Below are 23554 nucleotides of genomic sequence, written 5' to 3' on the forward strand. Positions count from 1 at the left end.
CCGGGTGCGGGGCTGGCCGCGGCTTCCCCAGGCCCTCAAGCCCAGTAACTGCCCACAGGTGGGCCCTGCAGCCTGCTCACCCACCGCGCCCCCGTGACCACGCCTCCACCCCAGCCCCAGCCAAGCGGGGCTTGCGCAATCCCAAAGGTTCCCAGGGCCTTCAAGCCACACTTCTTCCAACTTCACGCACAGCGCCGGATGCAGGCGTGGGCACCTCATGGTCCGCTTCTGGAGGAAGGGGGACCAGTGCGAAAAGCCCCGGAGAAGCGGAAGAGAGGCAGGCTGCAAGGGACCGGACTGGAGACGGGAGAAGCTTAGGCTGGGGGGGGGGGGGTAGGGTCGAGTTACCCTGCGAGGGGAAGGGCAGAAAGGAGAGAGCCGTCCCGGCAAACGCCGAAGTCAGGGGAGCAGACACAGCCCCTCTCTATTGCGCCTGCGCAAGGCTGCCGCCGCCGCGCCCCGCCCCTCCCCGCCGCAGAAGATTTACTCGTCTCTCGGCAACCATTCACCCGAGCGGCCAATCAGAGGGCAGCGCCGGCCCCGCCCCCGCCGTCAGCGCGCGGCCGACTCCTCCCGAGGGCCTGCGCCGGCCCCGCCCCGCCCCTGGCTCCCCCAGGAGGGCAGGCTTAGAGGCGGGGGCCCGGCGGCCGCGGCGGCGGGCGGGGGCGTGGCCAGGCCGTATAAGAACGGAGGGGGCGGCGGCTGGACGGCTCACTCTGTGCCGTTGCCTGGGGGCTGCAGTGACCGCGCCGCTCCTGCTGGGGGCTGCCCGCGCCAAGGACCTGCCTCTGTCGCCGCCTCTTCCACCGCCCAGGTGAGTCCCCGAGCCCCCTCCTCCCAAGCTGCGCGGGTGCCGCGGCGGCCGGGGTGAGCCGCACGCTCGGCCCTCGGGGGTCCGCCCCTAGCGAGCCAGGTGCGGGGAGCGGGGGCCGAAGTGGAGGCGCGGACAGGTGCCCCAGTCCTGGGCTGCCTTGGCCTCCTGCTCCCTCCACGATTCGGCCGCCCGCCCCCGGGGGAAGAAAGAAGGCTACAACTTTCCGGAGACGGCGGCCGGGGCTTGGCAAAGTGGAGCGAGTTCCTGCTCGGCGCGTCCCGCGGGGCAGGCGCAGGCAGGGAGGCCGGGAGTGCGCCGAGAGCGCCTCCGGGCCCGCTCCGGGCCCGCTCCGAGGCCCCGCCGCACTGGCCTTGCTGGCGGTCTCGGGCTCGCCCCTACGCTCCCGCGGGCTCCGGCGGGCCGAGCGCGAATTCGAACGCGGCGGTTCCGCCGGGCGCAGTTGGAGACGGAGCGGTCCGGGGCTTGCAAGTTGCGGGCAGGGGCGGGGCGCTGCCTGGGCGCAGAGCCAGGGTGTGGGCTGTACGGAGAGGGGCGGGACAGCCTTGACTGTCGGTGGACTCGCTGTCCGCCGTGGACACCCCGAGGGCAGCCCAGGAGCCGAGCGAGGCGCTCGTGCGCGCGTGTCTCTCGGAAAGTGTCTGCGGGACCCAATTCTTCCCCCTTTTGGGAAACCAAACTCGCTTACCGCGTGGGCGGGAAGCCCCGACGGGTCTGGCGGGCTTGGATAGCGGCGCAGCGGCTGGCCTGGAGGCGCGTGGGCCCCGCGTGGTGTCCCCGTCCCGGGCTCCTGGCGCTGAGATCTCGGGACGCGAAGGAGAGCGACGAACCTGCGGAGTCCAGGTGTCCGCCTTGAGGCCGCGAGCGCCAGCGAGGAGACCCGAGCGTGCTTCCTCGGAGTGAGCGAGGCTTCCTGGAGAAACGCGCCGGTCGTCCGTGGCGCCGGCTGTTGGGGCTGAGCCGGACCGAGAGGGACGGCTCCCCGTGTGCCCAGAGAAGCTTCTGCAGGCTCTGACCAGCTCTTTAAGTGGGAATCTGCTTTCCAAAAAAAAAAAAAAAAAAAAAAAAAAAAAAAAAAAAAAAAAAAAACCACTTGTATGACAAGAGTACAGCGAAGTGCTGGAAGCGCACTTGCAACCCATTTCTATAAAGACTATGTGTGTAAGCATTTGTATTGTAACCACTTGGCATTCAGGATGGTGGGTAGGGGGTTGGGGGACTGAAGCACCCCAGGACGGAAAGCTCAGATTATTAAATCCTCCTGGCTGTCCTCCTGGGAGGATGAGGGTGGCCATTGTTGGCTGCACCGACCTTTCAACGTGAGTAACTTGGCAAGGAAGCAAGCCAGGCAGGCAGCCAGGCACCGTGAGCTGGTGGAGGAGCTTACCAAGAATTGCCCCGTGTCTTCCAGCCCGACTTGGACCCCGCCCCGTAGACCCTGCAGTTGTGGGGGGCAGGGTGGGGACTAAAATGCTGACTTCTCTGTTGCTGGCTGGGAGGCAGGCAGTCTGGGCTGGGGCAGTGGTGGTTCTGTCCTTTGACATTCTTGCTTTGCAAGTGAAAAAAAAGCAAAACATGATCTCTGGGGTGAAGCTTCCTGTACTTCAGGTCCCTGAAACCTTGTCTGTTGAAGTATACACTTGCTCCTGTCTTCTCAGCAGTTTTTGGAGAGAAGATTTTGGTATATTGTGTGTAATTATTCAGGGAACTGCAGGAGGTGTCCCCAGAACATCACAGTTAAAAAAAAAAAAAAAAAAAGTCTATCAGGAGGCCTCTAAGTTACCAAAGGAAGGTCCCTAATTTCATAAGTCACTTGGTGTGTGCACACAGAACTAACAGCCATGCTCTTCCTAAAAAGAGGAGTTTGTTCCACAGTAGCAGCCATGTATCCAGAGATTAAATTCATGCACCTCTGAAGGAAAGGGCCTGGCTGGGTTTTTGTTTGTTTACTTGTTTAGTGTGTGTGTGTTACAGAATGAGTGTTATTGATTGAGCACCAGCTCTCCCTGCTTAGTTTCTCCAGCTGTCCTGCTACCCCAGGAGTCACCTTATCCCATCCTGAGTCCCTGCCTCCCCCGCCCAGCCCTATCTCCCAACAGTGCACATACTTAGCCATCCTGCCCTGTGTTCAAGGTCAGGGCAGACCATGTACATCCTGCACAACCCATCAGAACAGAGAATTCCTCATGCTTCTGAAAGTCCAAGGAACAGCCTGGCAACAAAGATAATTTAAAAGTGCACCATCGTGCCCTTGTTCTTACTATTCACTGGACACACTTGAGACACAATGAGAAAACATTTCTTTTCTTCCTGCTTCAGTAGGTAGTACCGGGGTCCTCCCCTTTCATCTTGGATATGTTGTATTCACGGAGTCAGCTGGGGAAGGAGGACAACCCAGGAGTTCTGAATGGATGTGCTCAACCTTGTTCATCACTGCGGGAGGATGAGGCAGCCCAGGCCTAGTTCCCTGAGTTAAATTAAACTAAAGTTGTTGTGTTTGGGTTTCTTGGTGTTGCACCTGACTTGGAGTTGTATCGCTCGTGTGTGTGTGAAAGAGAGAGACAGAGTTTTGTGGTTAACAAGGAGCCATGCAGAGTCTAAAGTGTCACTTTGGAAAAACCGTGAGTGTGGCTAAAGTCTGTTGCCTTGCTGTGTTGTCACTGAAGTCAGCAGGGCAGCGCAGAATAATGCCTTCTGCGGTCTTGGTGCATAGGCTGTGGCACACTGAATGTCATCAGTCGTATGACGAAGAAGCAGGCACCTTTGTAATTCAGAGAAATATTCCCATCTGTAAAGCCACTGGGGCACATCAACAGTGCTGATAATCTTATGATATTTCCGGGACTGAAGTGTGCTCTTTTTTTTTTTTTTTTTAACTCTTTCGTTGCCTGCATAAGTAAGCTTGTGTTTGGAATGTACATGGCTTGGAGGGAGAATTGTCATTACATAGCCCAACTCTGTATGGGAGCCTTGTGAATTGTTTCCAATGAATAGATCGTGTGCAGCTGGCCCCCGGAGCCTGTTCTAAAACTGTTTGCGGAGCTTCTTGGAACAACAGGAAAGAACGAATATGAAGAAATAACTGCTGCTGTTAAGCAACCCCCCGCGTGGGATGTTTTTTAGCCACAGAGCCTTTTGGAGGCTTGGTCACTCGAGTGTGCAGCGTTTCCTCTTGGATCGCAGTGCTGGAGGCAGTAAGTGGTTAAGTGCTTCCTAGGCAGCGCTTTGTGCCAGGTGCGGTGGAGGCCAAGGCAATGGTATGCGAGGGCCTGCGGAAGCCTCCACGCGGGCCGCTGTGCGAGAGGAGCTGGGTTGACTTCAATCCCGCCCTGGAGCTGCTCGGTTTCCCCTCGTTAGTGAGCTGCAGTCAGTGGCAGTGGGGGAAGTCCATGCTTGCTGAGAACCCCAGCCTGCCCGTGTCGTCGTGTGGATTGTGGGCGCGCCCCTGCCATTCCTTGTCGGAGTAGGAGGCGTGCTTTAGGTGGGCGTCTTCCTGGTGGGCCGAGGTATGGGAGGGAGCCTTTTTGGACCCAAAGCCCCCAGCCTAAAGTGCAGGGCAGTTTCTGGGTCTTGGTTTCCTGGAGGCCTCATGGGTATAGGTCTGGCGCCCAGGGCCGAGAACTGCTAATTGGCCAACAGCTGAGGCTCCTGAAACCTTCCCGGGCCATCCCGCCCCCAGCCGCCCAGGGCTCGATCAGCCTTTCTGTCTCTCTCCACGTTCACTCAGTTGCTCGTTCTGCTGATGCTTTCTCTCTTTTATATTTGGTTTCCCACTGTCATCACTGACCTGGTTTAGGGGCCTATGGACAGCTGCCTGCTGAGAACACTGGCCCAGCACATCTCTCTGCCTCTGGCCGGTTCCACTATCCCAGGCTCCCAGGACCCTCTGCAGCCGCTCAAGGGGGCTGCCCTTCCTCATAACGCAGAGCCTCCTTTATCAGAGCCATCTCTTTCTCACTCTTGCCTTGACCTCCCTTGTCCAGTCTTGTGCCTGCCCCCCCCCCCCAGCTGCAGAGTACCCACTCCCCCTTCCTCCCCAGATGTGATGGGGGTCAGCTTTGGGCCCTTCGCACAGGCTTCTAAGCCATGGCTCCTGTCCCCTTGCCTCTCCTCTGCAGTACTACTTCTGTACCGTTGTGCCTGGCACCTGATTTTCTGGTTTTTGTCTTCCATAAGATGAGCACAAAAAGTCCCTTACCTGTGTCCGTGTTTAGCACCTCCTCCATAAGAACTTATTGAGGAGAAAGTGATGCATGAACCCTGCCCTCTCCACTTGCTTAGCCCTTACATGGATAGGAGAGAAGGCAGCACTCCACCTGGCCCGGCTGCCTACCCCTCACCCACACACACTCTGTTGATCCCTGCCCTCTGCTTGCCAGAGTCCAAGATGAGCGTTTAGGTCTCCGGCAGCTGCCTGGTGCTGGGGATGTTGCATTGTCTGTCAATCACATGGAGTCACTTTTTGTAAGTGTGCTGATCCAGGGGTGGAGGTGAAAGGCATTGCCAGCTGAGCACCTGCACTGTGTCTGGCTGCTTGCCAGGGTTGCTCAGCTAGGAACTAGCTCTGGTTCCGTGTGCTGGGAACCTCACATCACGTAACGGCTGCTTCTCCCCTGCCCAGGCCCTTTGTAGTCTTTATTCACCCCCTTGCTGCCTTGTCGGCTGCCCTCAGTTGTGGGGAGACCTGGGTTCTGGTCCCGGCAGAACTCTTGGCTCTTCAAGCTTCCCTGTCTTCATTGTAATAAGGGCAATCATCTAGACCAATAGAAACAGGAGAAGCACGGTGAACCTTCCAGTAGTTGTGGAATTCATCTTACTTGGTCTGTTTAACCTACCATGTCAAATACTGTGATTTGAATATAAAAATATAAATGAGCTATTTTCTATTTTTTCATACCAAGTCTTTGAAATCTAATGTGTATTTTACTTGTTTATTTTTTATTTTTTGACAGGCAGAGTGGATAGTGAGAGAGAGACAGAAAGAAAGGTCTTCCTTTTTGCCGTTGGTTCACCCTCCAATGGCCGCTGCGGCCGGCTCATCTCGCTGATCCGAAGCCAGGAGCCAGGTGCTTCTCCTGGTTTCCCATGCGGGTGCAGGGCCCAAGGACTTGGGCCATCCTCCACTGCCTTCCCGGGCCATAGCAGAGAGCTGGCCTGGAAGAGGGGCAACTGGGATAGAATCCGGCGCCCCAACCGGGACTAGAACCCGGTGTGCCGGCGCCGCAAGGCGGAGGATTAGCCTGTTAAGCCACAGCACCGGCCTGGTTTTTTTTTTTTTTTTTTTTTTTAAAGATTTATTTATTTATTTGAAAGGCAGAGTTAGAGAGCGAGGGAGGAAGGGAGAGGTGTCTTCCATCTGCTAGTTTATTCCCCAGATGGCTGCAACGGCTGGAGTTGCACTGATCTGAAGCCAGGAGCTTCTTCCGGGTCTCCCATATGGGTGCAGAGGCCGAAGGACTTGGGCCATCTTCTGCTGCTTTCCCAGGCCATAGCAGAGTGCTGGATTGGAAGTGGAGCAGCTGAGACTTTAACCGGCGCCCATATGGGATGCCAGCACTACGGGCAGTGACTTTACCTGCTACACCACAGCGCCGGCCCCTGCACTTATTTGGACCTGCTGCATTTCAAGGCTCATGGCTATCATATTGGCAGCCAAGGTCTAGATGGTATAAAAACATTTTAGTCTCAAATTCTGATTCCACATGTGTACGTAGGAGTCACGAATTCAACAGCCCGGAGTCCTGGGAAGAGAGAATGAGCCGATGCAAGCCTTCCAAGGGCAGGGGTCTTTGTTTCTGACTTGCTGCTGTATCATGAGCTCCTAGAACGGTGCTCGGAATGGAGGCAGCACTCAGATAGTGAACGAATACCAGAAAGTTGGGCCACCGTTGCTGACTTACTGACACTCATCCGCTCTGAGTCAGACTGGACACCAAACTACAGCATGTTTGATTCCTGGTCTGGTGCTCCTTCTGTTACTGTTAGCTTTTTAAAGGATAGCTATAAGGAATGTGGCTTCAAAGGAGTGTGGGTAAAATTTTCTGAGACTGGCAGGGAACCTAGGATGCCAAACAGTTAAATTTGATCAACACTTAACATTTGAATGGAAATGCAAAAGGAAGTGACTTTCAAGTAAAAGGTACTTAGGAGAGACCTAGTGACAGTAACACACTAATTGCTTGGTAAATGCTCATTTGCAGTCATCATCAGGAAGTGCACGCATGACCAGTGCCTCCACATGTTTGAACACCAAAGACAAAGTGGTTTGACCGCCTCGGGTATAGTTGGTGTGGAAATAGGTACCACCGTGTGGTTTGCTCCTTCCTGTTAACACCACCCACCCAAATTTCTATTAGCCTCATTTTAATGTTGTCGGTGGGACCTCTGAGCCTCTGAGCCCCTCGGGCCACTTCCATGCTGAGAACCTGGAGGTCAGGACTGCTGCTGCATGATTGTTAACCCTCAAGCAAAACACAAACCCCGTGAAACTGCCTGCGGAAGTAGTGTCCGCGCTGGAATTGAGGTCAGCTCACGATTGGGCACTTGTGCCTCGGGTGTGTCCATGTGTCAAACCGTGATAAATGCTGCCTTTGAGTAACCCAGGAGTTGTTTGTCCCTTTCCTGATAAGGCCCAGGGATGCTGCCGTGACTAGACAGGACTGTTAGCCAGCTGCAGTCTTTGGGACAACCGGCCACCGTCTGAGGCTCTAAGCCTGAGAGTTAGATGGCCAGGTAGCCTGTGGATGAAACCTTTGAACTCTGCTGACTGTTAGCTCTTAAACCCTGTGGCTCCACGAATATCCCATTCTCCTCCCTCTCGTCTGTCTCTAGAACAAAAGGGCTGGCTCTGTTTGGGAAAGTCTTTAAGTTCAGACCAGTGACATTGCTGATCTGGAGAGAAGCATTGGATTGGGGGCCAGGCTTCTTTCCAGTGTGTGTGTGTGTGTGTGTCACACTGAAGGCTGAAATGTCGGGGAAGAAAACCAGCGCTTTTATGCTGAGCGTCCACTGAAAGCTGTCTGGTTGCGATGGTGTTGGTATGGGCATTTGCAGCCGCTCCAGGGTATTCTTTCAGCACTTGCACTTGCCTGCGGTAATAACTGGCCAGTGTTTTGATTCTGGTTTGGGGCTGGTTTTGCAACCACAGTGTTAGTTCTCCCAGCCTTATCTCTCCGCCCACACTTGCCCAGACATCCTATTTTGCAAGGTGGGAAGAAGCTTTCTGCTGGGAGTTGTCATCGTCATCAGGCGGGCAGGCGTGTGTGGCTAGAGCCCGGTCACTGATAACCATTCAGACTGCTCGTGGGCCTTAGTGGCAAGTGAGAGCTCGGGAGTCCCCCTCCTGTGACCCTGAGAGCCTGGAGCCTGGCGAGGGGCACCCCGCTCTGTTCTGTGGCTCACCTCGGTTTCCGTCCAGAGCTCTGCCGTGGGAATCTAACCAAATTTTTTGAGTCTAGTCAACAGCAGTGGCTGGGAGGCTGTTGACAACCCTGAGAAAAATCGACTGATACCTCCAGCTGAATGTGACCGAGCTGAGCGTGAGAAAAGGCCATCTGGGGGGAGGGGTTGTGCCTTGACTTAGAGGTGGTTTACAATTCTGGCATGGAAGGGTTGTCTCTGTGAGTGGAGGCAGAACGTGTTGTGGGTATTTGAGTGGGCCAATGTAAAAATAACTTCTTGGGAGCAAACAAAATCATTTTGTCTGGTTCGGTTACCTTGGGCCGTCTACTAATCTAAGCTCTAACTCGGTGTACATGAAACACACGTGTGTGCCTCTGTTATCTGTAACTTTTGAATGTGTGGCGGGGTGAGGGGGAGGCGTGGAGGAGTCTCCAGAGTGTGGCCCTCTCCTTGGTGTTGGATCCCAGCCCTGGTGAGGACAAAAAGCTTCCCCAGGCTGCCCCCAGGTCCTAGATAACTTTGGGCCTTCACCCTCCAAGACGTTCAAGGAGCAGAAGGAGGCTGTCTCTTGAACAGGTCCAGTCTACATCGACCCTGGCTTTCCTGTGTCTGCTCCCTTATCTGCTGCTGCCTCTGTCAAGCAGTGGGGCCCGTGCCCGTGGTCATTCACAGCGCCCGGCCCTTCTCTTGTGGCCGAAAGAATCTCGAGGGTCAAACTCCATGCAGGTGGAGAAAGTAACAGGTGTTCAGTCTGCAGTTCAGCATTTGCCAGTCCAGCTGTCAGTTGCAGGCCATTTCTGTTTTCTGTTTTGCTCCAGCTCTGCTTCCTGGGCTGGTCACTTCTGCAGGTGTCCCCACAGTGCCTCAGTATCCGCCGTCAGGTTATGGCTTCTCTGAGCCGAGAAGGTTGCCCTGCTCTCTGTAGAGCGTCCTGCGCTGTGGCTTTGTCAGCAGATCGACACTGCTGATCTCCCAGCCGCGGGAGCCAAGCCCAGCCAGGCAGCTGTCTTAGTTTTCCTGATTAGGATCAGCCCATTCCTAAACAACTTCTCCTGTGCCGTCGCTGCTTTCCCGTAAGGCTTGCTCGGCTCGCTGACTCTCCCGGCTCCTTGCACTCCTGGGCGCTCTCCTTTCTGGACCCTGCAGCCAGGCGAGCCAGCCAGCCAGCACCGTGGGATCCTGGGCCTGCACCCCCCAGCCATTGCTCCTTCATAGCAGTGGCATGACTGTAAAATCCGTAATGGCTTTGAGAGGGAGCTTGGGTGGGGACAGCCATTGGAGACTTCGGCATCTGCTGGTGCTGTCTGACTTACCGCACTCCATGGCTTTAGCCCATTGAGCCCTTCCCAGTGACCCTCTCATTAAACATCTCCGTCCCCATCCCCCTCTTGTTTCTGCTGCTTGCCACTTCCTTGCAAAGACTACCTGAGCAGCCAGCTTTCCTTCAGAGCCTTTTCCCACTCAACACAGACACCAAAGCCATGTGCCTCCCAGCAAGCCTCTCGGACGCCATCCCTGCACTGACCGTGTGTCCTTGGACAACTTCCAATTGGCCAGTCCTCTGTTTGTCTTTTTCCCATTCCCAGGTTTCCTCATCTGCAAAGGGGTCATCATGGTACCCCACTCCCCTTAGTGTTTGTAGGAACGAAGCCATTGTTCCAGGTAGAGCTCCATCAGCATTGTGCCTCCCTGGGCGTTTGGGACGTGGGTTGTCACAGCTCATGGTGGGACGGTAGGCCTTCCCTGGCCGTGACCATGGATGCTACCATGCTCAGAGCTTTTGGAGGGCTCAGCCTAATGCCATCTGTGCTAGCATGAACCCCGTGGGACAAGGATGTGGGCAGGACTAGCTGTTTGTTACAAAACCCCTGGTGTGCAGCCTCGTTAAGAAGCAGGAATTGCACACAGCATTGCCGGTGCATCTTCCCCGTGTCTCTCAGGGTGCCTGCAAACCCCGTTGGCATCTTTCGCTTACTTAGGATTTGCACAGAAGTAGGCAATGAAGGGTGACTGACTGTCACCAGGCTGTCTTTGGTGTGTATGATGGAGGCAAGGGGCAATAGTTTTATAGATAGCAGAAGGTTGCTTTTCCCTTATTTTGGGTGGCACCAATGACAGCTCCATTTTAGAAAAGACCACTCCAGGAGCAGTGAGGACTAGGCATCCCAGGGCACGTGTGGGTTAGTGTCATTTGTTTGCCATCCTCCATACCTATCTCACTGAGTGGAAGGAGTCACCAGCTCCAAGACTTAGGGCACTGGCTCTGGGCTTGAGGACTTGGGGTCGATGCACTTGATCCTTTCTGAACCTTATTCCTGAACCTGTGGGAAAGGGGCAGTCGTAGCGTCCTCAGGGTGCTTGTGAGGACTGCGTGGCAGTCGGTGTGAGGTGGCTCACACCAAGCTTGTGTGGAAGGTGTGTGGGAAGACCCGCAGGCATAGGGGGCCCCTCTCGGCTGCCGCCAGGGGTGGCAGGTGTCTTTGTCCCATGGATGCACAGCCTGGGACCAGGCTTAGTCTACTGCCCGTAGCTGGCTCTTTGACCCTGGACTGGAAAGCTTTAGTAGGAAGGCCCATGTGAAAGGAAATTTTGTCCCCAAAGAACTGTATTCATTTGTATTTATTTATTGTTTCTTTTGAAAGGCAGAGACCTAGAGAGGTACAGAAACACACACCCAGAAAGAAGCACCTCTCCACACACAGAGGGAGGGAGGGCGAGCTCCCGGCTGGGGCTGGGCTAGACCAAAGCCAGGAGTTGGAATCAGCATCCAGATCTCCCACGCAGCGGCAGGGACCCAACCTCTTGAGCCATCACCATTGCCTCACAGAGCAGGAGTCAATGTTGATTTGACCTAAGACCTGCATGCAAGAATGACGAATGCTCTTAGTATTCTGATCTCCAGCTTGTGCATCTGCCCCTGCGCCACAGCCTCTGTCCCCTGTCTGTGGAGTTGGTCAGTCCAGGGAGCTAGATAAGCTGCATAGCAGGCCTAGAGAGAGTCTCTCCTTCCTATTAGGGTTCAAACACGGGTTTTCCGATCAGCCTGCTTTGTGCAGCTCTATCCCAGCTGGTGGGAAATCTTAACGTACGTTTGACATTGACTTTGTCCTTGGGCTTGGTTTAATCGTCAGGCCTGGCTTGTCTTTTCCTCTCTGCTTTTGCTGCCTTCTCTGGAGACCTGCTTTCTTCCAAAGTGTGTAGTCTACCTCCTGCTGCAGCCAGGTGACAGAGAAAAGGGTGTTCAAGAATCCCCAGGAGAGTTCTTCAGCAATTAAACCTTCGAGAAGATCACGTAGCTTGACCTGGGCAGGCAGGTGCTCCTCCTGACTTAGCCAAAGGTGCCTGAATTTTCAAATCAGTGACAATTATTCTCACCTGTCCCAAATGCAGAGCCTGTGTTTCTGAGCCAGCAGCAGGGAAACCAAACACGAGCTTCAGATCAATTTGTTTCCTCGCCACTATGTTGTCAATGCTGCCAGCTAGAATTTGCCTGTCACCAGGCCTTTCACGAGTTCGGAATGTGTGCTCCATGTGATTCTTTTCTGTGGGGATTCCATCAGTGTTGATTTAAAGTGGTTAATTTAACACTGTTAAGCAAAGCTCTGGTGTGATCTAAGCAATGAGGGCCTCTCACTTGGATTCTTTTCTGGTAATATCAGTGTTCGTGTAAGTAACTTGAAAATGAGCTCTTGGTATGTGAAAATTGTGTGGATGAATGAGGGAAAATGAACTCGTGTGTGTGTGTGTGTGTGTGTGTGTGTTTAAGATTTTTTAATTTAAAAGGCAGGGACAGAGAAGGAGACACACATCTTCTATCCCGGGTTCACTCCCCAAGTAGTCTCAGATCAGTGCTCTGATGTGGGATGCTGGTATCACAAGCTGCGGCTCTACTCACCGTGCTGCAATGCTGGCCCTGAGGAACTCCTTTTTAAGAGGCACTTGACTTTCTTTAAGTTCTCTGAGTTGAGCACTTCATGTGAGCCAGGCCTGAATGTGTATCTTCCATGAGTTGAACTCCTCTTTATCCAAATGATGGCAGATTGGGAGAATTAGAAACCATACCATGGACTTGGCATTTGTCATGTCTCACACTCTGCTTTGATGCAGATTTCTCCTCCAAGAGTTGAAAAAATCTTGAAATCCATTCATACAAAAGATCTCCAGAGAGTTCAGGGAAAATCTATACTGTGGAAAAAAAAAAACTATGGATGTCAAAACATTTTTGCAGCAAAATAAACATTTTTTTAAAAGAAATTTATTTTTTTACTTATTTGAAAGGTAGAGATACAGAGGAGGAAGAGGAGAGAGAGAGCGAGAGAGGGAGAGGAAGAGAGGGAGGGAGGAAGGACGGACGGATGGGAGGACGAATGAGCTTCCATCCACTTGTTCACTCCCCAAATGGCCAGAATGTCTGGGACTGGACCAGGCTGAAGCTAGGACCCTCTGGGTCTTCCACAAGGGTACAGCAGCCCAAGCACTCGGGCCATCCTCCACTGCTCTCCCAGGCACCTAGCAGGGAGCTGGATCACAAATGAAGCAGCTGGGTCTCAAACCGGCACCGTATGGATGCAGCATCACTCCAATCTAAAGCCAGGAGCTTCTTCCCGGTTTCTCATGTAGGATCAAGGACTTGGGCCATTTTCTACTGCTTCCCCAGGCCATAAATGGAGATCTGGGTAAGAGGAGGAGCAGCCGGGACATGAACCAGCACCGAGATGGGATGCTAGCGCTGCAGGTGGAGGCTTAGCGTACTACACCACAGCACTGGCCCCTAAATTTACCTTCTAATTTAATTTCCGTGAAACTTTTTGAAGTACCCTTGTTTGTATGAGAAGAAGTTGACAAGGAGGTTTCCAACCGCATGAGTTTTGGATTCCTTAAGAAATGTTTATTTTGCTTATTAAAGTTCTTACTGCGGTAGCCAGTAAGCCACAGTACCAGGAGGGTTGCTATCTTATGTTTGAAGTGAGGAATATCAATTCTATGAAAGGGCAAAAAACATTTTGGCTAATAAACATAATGGGACAAGATGAGATGGCTTTACATTATTTCGAGAGAGTAGATTTTTAAACAACCAACCAGCATCTTTTAAGAGTAGATACATAGAAACTTGACCACGAGGCATTCTTGAGAAAACACAGTGCCCTCCCCTGCCCACCCATAGAGACCAGTATATTTGACTTCCTTAGCACTTGGAGATGGGAATGGGGCTGTGGGGAAGAAGGGGCATTGAAGAAATTAAATAATGGAGCCAATGAATAGAAGCTCATCAGGGAAAGACCTTAGCACATGAATCATAAGATCTTACTTTCAACTAATACATGTATAAGTTCCATGTTCAAAACTAAGTTCTTTTTTTTTCTGTCCCCCAAACTAGAAGGATGGTATTTGATATAGGCTGACTACTTCTTGTATATCCATCCAGAGGTTTTATATGCTTATCTAAGCATAAGCTTTTACCCAGTTTAGCACCAGCTTTTCTGCTAATGAGTCTCGATGAGCATTTCTCCCTCACACAGAGAGCAGCCGCCATTCTCTTGAATGACTGCATTTGTGTCCTGTTGCATCTCTGCAACCAAATCGCTTATCCATCTTCCAGTAATGGATTCTTGTAGCTTTATAAATAATTCTTCAATGTGTGTCTTTGTGTGTACCTGCCAGTATACCTGTGGGGTAAAACTCAAAGTACCGGTACTAGGAGCATGTGCATACTTGAGTGCCATGCTCCCGAGAGAGGGCCCTGCGCACAGTGCCAGAGGGCTCATCTTCCCCACACAACCAGACCGACTGAGCTTTGCCATTAGGACAGGTGGCCAGAGTACACCGAGGTTTCCGTTCATCCATCTCACGTCAAGTGCATAATGTGTCCGAGTCACTCGTCACGTCCCTGGCCCTTTCTCTGCTAGGGTTTTGGTGTTTCTGATTTGTAGGAGCTCCTTTTTCATTGAGAAAATGAACACCTTCCCTGACATTACCAATATTTTCCCAGTTATACCTTCTTTCTTTATGGTGTGTTAACAGGTACTTTGACTTTTCTATAGTCAAATATATTGATTTTGTGACGCTTAGATTTTATGTGATTTAGAAAGGACTACCTACTCTATATAAATTCTTTTTTTTCTAGTACTCACTGTTTTACACTTATGTCTTTGATCTAAGCATATATATATATGTGTGTGTGTGTGTGTATCTCTTAGTTTAGCATGAGATAGGGATCTATCTTATTTTTTTAGATAACTATCCAAATGTCTGACTTTTCCCCTTCACTATTTTGAAATGTCTCTGTTGTTATCACTAGATCCTCTTATGTGACTGACTTTAGGTTTTAAAAATTCTGTCCCATTGTTCTGTCTTTTTGTGCTGATAACATCTATTTCAGTCATTGTGATTTTGTAGAATCCCTTCCAGGTTAGGATACAACATTCCTAATTTTCATAATTTTTTCTGTCCATACCTACCCTTCGTTCCATATACACCTTACAAATTCTCATCTAAAGCAGATTGTAACTCTGGATCTCCTACAAGTACAGATTTTAAAATATGTGAAAAAAGTCACAGAGAGCCAAAAGCATATGTGTGTTGGTTTTTTTCCTCACAAAGGAAAAAGTCATAGCTTCTGGATTCTCCTTGGTCTCTAATGCCCCTCCTCTACCGTTAAGAACTGTTGTTGTCCAGTAGGAATATTCCCGACTTTAACCCTACATGACCACTTTTTTTTTTAAACAACTCCTTAAAAAAGAAAAAAAAAAAAGCATTTATCAAAGGCCATTCCCACAGTGATTCTCCTCTGTCAGCGTTATTGTGGTTCTTCCTGGGGACTCAGAATTGTTTCTGTATCTCACATATTGATGGCACTGCTATGTGTCTGTTGCTGTGTGATTTCTCGTCTCTGTCGGGTGCTGAGTCTCCCAAGCTCGACAGGTGATGGGCAGCATTAAGCTAGTTGTATTTCTGTAGGACCAACATACCTGGAAGAAACCCGTGTCACCAAATCACAGGTCGTCTAACTGCGTCTCGAAGCAAGGCCAGGATCAGAGCTTTCTGTCAACATTGGATTGTTTGCGGCACACGTGCTCTGTATGCTCATCATAAAAGGGGCCACAAAAGCTGCCGAGTGTACAAAGAACACAGGAAGACCTCCTCCTCCCCCAGGCAGTCTTCAAGCCGAGTGCCAGCCATCACATGCAGGAATATTTCAACACAGGTTTTGCTTGGCCTCCATAACTTAGGAGCGCAGAGGCGGGATGCTCTCAGTAACTGAGGACTTTGGAATGCTGCCCAAAGAAATTTGAGGGAGGGGCTGGCGCCATGGCTCACTTGGTTAATCCTCCGCCTGCGGTGCCAGCATTCCATATGGGCGCTGGGGTCTAGTCCCGGTTGCCCCTCTTCCAGTTCAGCTCTCTGCTGTGGCCCAGGAGGGCAGTGGAGGATGGCCCAAGTGCTTGGGCCCCTGCAGCCACGTGGGAGACCAGGAGGAAGCTCCTGGCTCCTGCTTTGGATCGGCGTAGCTCCGGCATGGTGGCCATTTGGGGGGTGAACCTGGCTCCTAGCTTCAGATCGGCAGAGCTCCGGAAGGAAGACCTCTCTCTGTCTCTTACTGTCTAACTATGTCAAATAAATAAAAAAATAAAAATTAAAAAAAAGTTTGAGGGAAAACTTTTATCTTCCCCTTCATTGGTGTTCTATGGAGAATAAGGGACTGCTCACCCCCTGATGTCCTAGAGCCTTCACTGAACACGTGCTCAAACCCCATTAGGAGCAGATTCACGTTCCTTTAGCTACGTCCTAGGGAGCCCCTAGGATCTGACTCGAGGCGAGCACAGGAGGATACTGGGCACTTGCCAGGTCTCAGCCCTGTGTGGCTTTCCCACCAGCCAGGAGTACACCTTGCTCCTCTGTTGCCTGTGTCCCCTCTCCCTACATGTGTCCTACTGTGCTCTTCCTGGTCACTCCCAGGAAAGGGATTCCCTGTCTTCTAGCTTTGTGTTGAGTTTTTCTCTCCACACTGTTCATTGCTGTGGGTACATGATGTCCTGTGTTCTTACCCACCCCTGTGATAGGGAGCCCCGCATGCACAGCAGTGCCTGGACACTGAGGAGCAGGTGTGGGGAGGCCCTGGTGGTCAGGCAAGGCCAGAGTCCATGTGGGAACCCCAGGAGAATGTGCGCCGCAGCGCATTCGAAAGTAGCAGCTTTGAACAATGAAACTGCACAAGTCATTGGGATGGATTTGGTGTGTGTGTAGCAAGTCAGAAAGGCCCATGGGGTGGGAAAACCATTCACAGTGAAATCAGGACAGCGCTGGGACCCTTTGTTTTAGCTTTTATATCCATCTAGGGGGTATTTGGCCCATGGGGATGCAAAGGCATGTTGCTTTCTAGTATGTAGGAAATATACTGATAATGTTTGGTTTTTTAGATGATTACTTATTTGCACCTGCTTGAAAGGCAGAATAATATAGAGGGAGAGACAGACAGATGTTCATCTCTTCTGTCTAATGGTTCCATCTCCAAATGCCTGCTACAGCTGGGGCTGGGCCAGACCAAGGCCAGGAGCCAAAAACTTCATCTGGGTCTCCCACATGGGTAGCAGGGGGCCAGGCACCTTAGCCATCTCCTCTGCTGCTTCAGAGGTACATTAACGGGAAGTTGAATCAGAAGCAGAGTAGCTGGAACTCAAGCCATCACTCCAGTAAGGGATGTGGGCACCCCAAGCAGTGACAGCCCGCTGTGCCACAATGGCTACCCCGTTGTTTGTTTTTATACATTAGGATTCCCAAGGAAGGGTTCATTGGTTAATTTCTTTTGAAAGTCCAGTGGAGTAGAAAGTTCTTTGGAAACTCTGGTTCTAGCAAGCACAGTGTGAGGAATGCTGTTTTTCTCTTAGTCCTCAGTGCCAACTTCATTCTCCTTAGCTATCTTCAGGGTACGAGTCTCCAAAGTGCAGTGAGAGATCACACTGCTCTGTGCACGTTTGCCGTGTCCTGTGCAGAACACCCTTGCAGGGCAGGGTGGTGCCACCACATAGCTGACCCAAATCTCTCTGGGCTTGAACGAAGTGTGTGTGTGTGTGTGTTCTAGGTATCAGCAAGTTCAAGATGGAGCCAGAGAGCCAAAAGCAGGAGAGGTAACTTCCATAGAAAACAGGGAAGTCTGACAAAACACCTCGGACCCGTATTGAACAGTGTTGTATTGAGGTTAGTTGGTTGGTTTTGTCAGTATTCTTTCTTTCCTTCCCACAAACCAGCACCCTCCACTCCCTAACCTGACACAGCACAAACAAGCCCAACAGCAACAGCAAAAGCAAAACCCTTGGCAAAAATCATCCATCCAGTTATCTAAACCGGTGCAGAGTAAGTGTGTGTTCTTGTCCTTACTCTCTGTAGGCCTCTTCTGTTTGTATTTAACCCATTTAAACCTCAGGGCAGCACTGAGCAGTAGGCACTAAATGTTGCCATCATACAGGGAGCTGCTCGGAGAGGAATGACTGTCTTCCCTGTCTTCTCTGAGTCCCTCCAACTGCTTTGCCACGTCCAAGTGCATCCTAACTCTTGTTTCTCACTTCCAGCTTCCCTGACCAGTACGTCCCCCGAGATGGCAGAGGAGAGCAGCAGCTCCAAGGACTGCGTGTCCTTCAGCGTGCTCAACTGGGAGCAGGTGAGCCGGCTGCATGAGGTCCTGACCGAGGTCGTCCCCATCCATGGCCGAGGCAACTTTCCAACCCTGGAGATAACCCTGAAGGACATCGTGCAGACCGTCCGCGGCCAGCTGGAGGAGGCGGGCATCAAAGTGCAGGACGTACGGCTGAATGGCTCCGCTGCTGGCCACGTGTTGGTCAAAGACAACGGCCTGGGCTGCAAAGATCTGGACCTGATCTTTCACGTGGCGCTTCCGACCGAGGTGGAGTTTCAGCTGGTCAGGGACGTGGTTCTGTGCTCCCTCCTCAACTTCCTGCCGGAGGGCGTGAACAAGCTCAAGATCAGCCCGGTCACGCTGAAGGAGGCCTACGTGCAGAAGCTGGTCAAGGTGTGCACGGACACCGACCGCTGGAGCCTCATCTCGCTCTCCAACAAGAACGGGCGGAACGTGGAGCTCAAGTTTGTCGACTCCATCCGGCGGCAGTTTGAGTTCAGCGTGGACTCGTTCCAAATCATCCTGGACTCTCTGCTGTTCTTCTACGACTGCTCCAGCAACCCCATCTCTGAGCACTTCCACCCCACGGTGATCGGGGAGAGCGTGTACGGGGACTTCGAGGAAGCCTTCGACCACCTGCAGAACAGACTGATCGCCACCAAGAACCCCGAGGAGATCCGAGGCGGGGGGCTGCTCAAATACAGCAACCTTCTTGTGCGGGACTTCCGGCCCACCGACCAGGAGGAAATCAAAACCCTGGAGCGCTACATGTGCTCCAGGTTCTTCATCGACTTCCCGGACATCCTGGAGCAGCAGCGGAAGCTGGAGACCTACCTGCAGAACCACTTCGGCGAGGAAGAGAGAAGCAAGTACGACTACCTCATGATCCTCCGCAGGGTGGTGAACGAGAGCACCGTGTGCCTCATGGGGCACGAGCGCAGACAGACCCTGAACCTCATCTCCCTCCTGGCCTTGCGCGTGCTGGCGGAGCAGAACATCATCCCCAACGCCACCAACGTCACCTGCTACTACCAGCCAGCTCCGTACGTCAGCGACGGCAACTTCAACAACTACTACGTGGCGCATCCTCCAGTGACCTACAGCCAGCCTTACCCGACCTGGCTGCCCTGTAACTAACCTTGAGACCGAGGGCTTCTGCCGGGGGAACCCAACAGGGCAGGGGCTCTCAGGTAGGGGAGCCTCCTCCTAGACGTAGGTGTTTGGCTTTTAAAGGGGAACTCAGCTCGGATTCTGCTTTCTTTTTTCTTCGTGTACCCAGTTAGAATGGGTCTGCAGTCTGTTATGAGCCAAACCCAGAAGGACCCGTATTCCAGTGCCCCTTGGAAAACCTGCTATAGGAAGCGTGACCTAGCCACATCTTTCCAAGAGATGCACTCACACGTCACGTCCCAATCCTGAGCAAGGGGGGATTTGAGCTCTCTCTGTGCAATCATTGGAGACCGGGAGAGCTCGGGCAGCCTACGCGAAGTGTGAAGCGGCTTCTCCCTGGAGCCTAGGCCACGTGGGGTCACTCTCCTGGGGTCCTGGGTACTTAACCGACAAGTTGTGCTCACGGTCTCTCCTCTTGGAACCCATTTAGCCAGACAGGAAATGGTAAACACGAGGGTGCTCTTGGGACTTTAAGTTTTGTTTCAGGGACTTAAAGTGCTTCTGTTTAGTCCCCATCAGCAGAGCTGAGAATTTCGTTCATCAATAAACCAAAGCCAATAGCTGGAGAATTGAGATCTGGTTGGAAGTGGTTTATGGTTGAGATGCTGTGCTATCTTAAGGAATTGTGAGATATTGCTGAGGAAAATAAAAAAAAAAAGGACCTTCTCTTGAAATGTAACTTGAAAACAAAATAAAATATGGAATTTAATGTTAAAGTAGAATTGTGGTAGTGGGGGGGTGATGATTGTAAATAGGAAACATGAATGTTCGTGGGTTTTGTTTTCTTTCTTTAAGGAATTCTTTCGGAATGACACTCTTTCCCTTCATCGGCTCCGTTGTGGCTGACTTCTGTTTTGCTCTGCCTACGACTGAGGGTTGTGCTGTGTCTGGAGACGTTATAGTAACTGACATGAAGGGTCTTCCCATGTTTTAATTGGAAACCCATCTAGGTCACATTCCAATTATGACAAGCTGGTTTAATTTTTTTTTCTGGAGTACTTTGCCTATTTTTTGGTTTTTGTGTTTTCTCTCTCACACCCCCCCCCCCACCTTACCCCACCCCAAAAGTAGTGGTTTCCTTCTCTGGGTGTTTTTGACAGAAAATAAATTCAGGAATTTCAGTAGACCTGAGTGACCTGTGGAATGACTTTAGAATCTAACCTGTCCCATGCTGTGCGTGAAGGTAGGGATTTAGCATTATGTCTTGGCCTCGGGGTCATCAAATCCCCCAAGGCTCCTTGAAATCATTCCAGTGTATTTGGGGAAGAGTTGAGTGAATGAAGAGTGATCTTCCTTGTTGTGGGACGTTTGACCGTACTTGTTTATATTCTGCACTTTAGAAGGAAAACAGTGTTAACCTCTAGTCTAAAGCAAGCTTAGGAAATGGGACAGTTCTAGGCTACTGTTGCATTTGCCAGTAGATTTAGATAAGGGATTCTGTGTTTGGAAACTTCCTGTGGGATCTCTTAGAAAGCATCATGTTGGTGTGTCAAGGGCAAAGACATTCAAGAATGCCGGCGAGCTTGAGTTCTAAGGTGATTTAATTAAATCCATGCTCCTGGTTTTTAGTTTTTTCTGGGGCCATAAAAGTCCAAAACTCCAAGTGATTGCTTTCTCCTTGCTTAAATCAAGGAAGGGATCTTAATGCAGAACTTCTTAGTAGAAAATGAGTGGTTTACGTTTTTTCAAAAATATTTTTCTTCTGGAATTTGATGTCTTGGTCCTCTTAAACAAAAGACATGACTGAACCCCAAGGCTTGATTAGCTGGCATCCATGCCAAGCTACGTTAGGTGACTAGAGGCCACTTCTTACTGGAACCAGCTCCTGTTTCCCTGTGAGCCCTAGTTACATTTGAACTCATTGGCTTTGAGTAAAGGTCAGCTCAATATTTGAGGGGACCTGGTTGCTCCAGTTTTAAAAGGGGGGACAATGAAGAGGGATCCCAGCTATGAAAACTGTCTGATCACCCATGACCTTAAAAAACTGCCATTGCTGTCAAGTGGCAACATATTTGCACAAAAATGACAGATGTATTTAACCAAAGCTTTGAAACATGATGAAGCCACCAACATTCAGTACTTGCTAACAGAAATCAGTATTGCTTCTGCTTAGAAGGCTTTGTGGACCAGGGTAAGAGGGACTCTATGAAGTCATTAAATTTCCAGTTTGTTCATCGAGATCTTTCTGCTTTTTTTTTTTTTTTTTCTGATGTAGCAGTAGTCCTCCTTTGAGAATGAAGGGAGGCACAAATGTGAGAATTTCCCAGCCCCCCAGTTCATTTCCAACTCTTCAGGATGGCTGCCTCGGTAGAATCTCTTCTGACCTTTCTAAGTCAGCTCAGCTATTTCTGTAGTTTGACAATGGACATGTTTTTCTAGAACCTTCAGGGTAAAAAGCTATACTGACCAAAGCGGCATTTTAACACACAATCCCTGGACCACCTGCCCTATGAGCCTGTTGCTAGCCTCAGAATAGTCTAGTAACCTTGAATTTCAGGTGTCTGGAAATACTAGCTGAAACCTGCCTTTCATACTGCACAGCCAAGCACCAGATACCCTGAACTTGTACGGAGTCCAGTAGTTCCTTTTTTTTTTTTTTTTTTTTTTTTTGTGCATTGAGTAACATGAAACTTGGCAGTGGCAGAGGGCACTAAAGTTCAAGTGCAAGTTCTAATCTAAATTTAAGCAGTTTCTCATTTGCTTCAGGACTCTGAGCTGTTTTCTGCAAGAAGGCAGCCTGTTCTCCCAGCCTGCTTTTTGCAGTCAGGTTGAGCAGCAGCAAGATGGAAATGGCACCTTTTGCTCTTTCCTTGGCAAGAGAGCACATAGGAGGGGTCTTTAAGCTCACCCTGAAATCTTTGGCAACAAGATGCTATTCACTCAACAATTTCTATGTGGAAACTAAACTCTGTATCAGGAACGCCTTCCAGTGGAAGATCCTGATGCTTGCATGTAGGGTGTGGCATGGCCCACCCCGGGGGGAGCCTGGCAGATGGGGTGAGTGAGTTATAGAGAGGAGGCTATGCCTGGTTCCTGATATGTGAGACAGATGTGATTTGACATTCAAGTTTGGTTTTTTTCCCTGGGGATTTGAGTCCCTGAGAGCTGTGTGTGAACCTGTGTTTTGTGGTGGTACATTCATCAAAATCACTAAAGCCTGAATCTGTTTGCCTTGCAGCCTCTAGCACTAAGCCCTTACCTTCATGGTAGGTTAGGATTTTAACCAGTACTGCTTTTGTTAACTTTGGGAAATGGTGCCACTCAAAAGCAACTTCCGATCTTTAGGAATAACTCCTTTCTAGTGAACTTCCTGGTGCTGGTGCCTTGCTCTAGGATGCTGCTACACTCTTAGCTCAAATGTCCTCTTCCAGAGAGTGAATTAAAGCTTAGCTTTCCAATCGTGAAAAGAAACCCAGATGCTCCCCAGGGCCATTATTCCTGGGTATCTCCCTAGGGAGAACTCTTTGGCTGGATCCTGTAAGCTGAAAAACTTCCAGTGTCCAAAGCGAGCTTTATATCCTGAATTGGCAGAGGCCAGAATTTCACAGCTGACTTTGGAACATACTCGACTCCAATCCATTAGATTCAGAGGACCAATGGAGAGGTGTTGAGGAGAAGGTTGTCCAAAAAGGAACTGACACCTTTTCAGAGTTATTTGGAGACCCCTGAGGTGAGAATTAGCAAAGAAGAGGCTTTTTTGTGAGTTCAAGTGCCTAAATCTTGTTTACCTATCACTTTTTTAAAACAGTAGTTTAAGTGTAAGCACAAGAAAATGCTTGGAGTTTTGGCTGGGCTAGTCGGAGTTGGTGCAGATTCTCATGTGTGTTTGCATAGGAAGGTGAAATGACCACCCACTAAAGAGGAAGTAGTTAACTTATGATGTGGATCTGTGGTGTTTTCTTAAAACTCAAGCTGATTTTTTTATGGTAAAAATTTAATTTTCCTAAAGTAGCTATTTCTAAATTAGATGAAAAGATACCACTAGACTAAATCAGAAGATTTTTGTTCTATATTTGCGTAGCCTTTGAGATATTAATTTCTTAGCATTGCCTAGGATGTGTGGGGTGTCCTCTTTGGTAATGGTCACTAACCTTCTGACTTGATGCAGATGAAATCACTTGTCAATGCAATGTGTTAGAACTTGATGAAATAAAGCTTTGAGTTTGAGAAATAAAGGTATATTTAAAAATAAAAAAAAATTGTCAGTTTTGCTCATTGCTTTGCTTCTCCTTGATGGTGAAGTTGTGTTCGGTCTCAGGAAACGTTGAATGGAGAGGGGAAGTTCTCACATTATCAGCCCACAATGCTTCTCTGAAAGGTGGCGCTTCTCCAGGGGGAGGGACGTGTGGTTACACTGGAAGCATAAATCCTCTTCTAAAGTGTCCGAGCAGTGTCAGTTGAACTTTGCTGTTGACCACAGCCTGTTGGCTAATCGCTGCAGTAGGTGTAGTCTTGAAATCATCTTCATTGGCACCTGCTTCAATCCAGTGGCCTTGGCCCCAAGCCCATTTCAGTATGAG

General features: G+C 50.6%; 1 protein-coding gene across 2 annotated transcripts; it reads left to right on the plus strand.

Moving 5' to 3' along the window:
• The first annotated feature begins 723 nt into the window (after positions 1-723).
• TENT5C (terminal nucleotidyltransferase 5C) lies at positions 724-23226 on the plus strand. Of its 2 annotated transcripts, none has more exons than XM_062192055.1 (2): positions 724-814; positions 17800-23226. In XM_062192055.1, exon 2 carries the CDS (start codon positions 17826-17828, stop codon positions 18999-19001), a length of 1176 nt encoding a protein of 391 aa, XP_062048039.1. In that variant the 5' UTR covers positions 724-814; positions 17800-17825; the 3' UTR covers positions 19002-23226. The 2 variants fall into 2 exon arrangements, with proteins under 2 accessions (XP_062048039.1, XP_062048040.1); XM_062192056.1 differs by lacking the exon at positions 724-814 and adding an exon at positions 17335-17428.
• The last annotated feature ends 328 nt before the right edge of the window (positions 23227-23554 follow it).

Source organism: Lepus europaeus, chromosome 5, assembly GCF_033115175.1.
Source record: "Lepus europaeus isolate LE1 chromosome 5, mLepTim1.pri, whole genome shotgun sequence".
Taxonomy (NCBI): domain Eukaryota; kingdom Metazoa; phylum Chordata; class Mammalia; order Lagomorpha; family Leporidae; genus Lepus; species Lepus europaeus.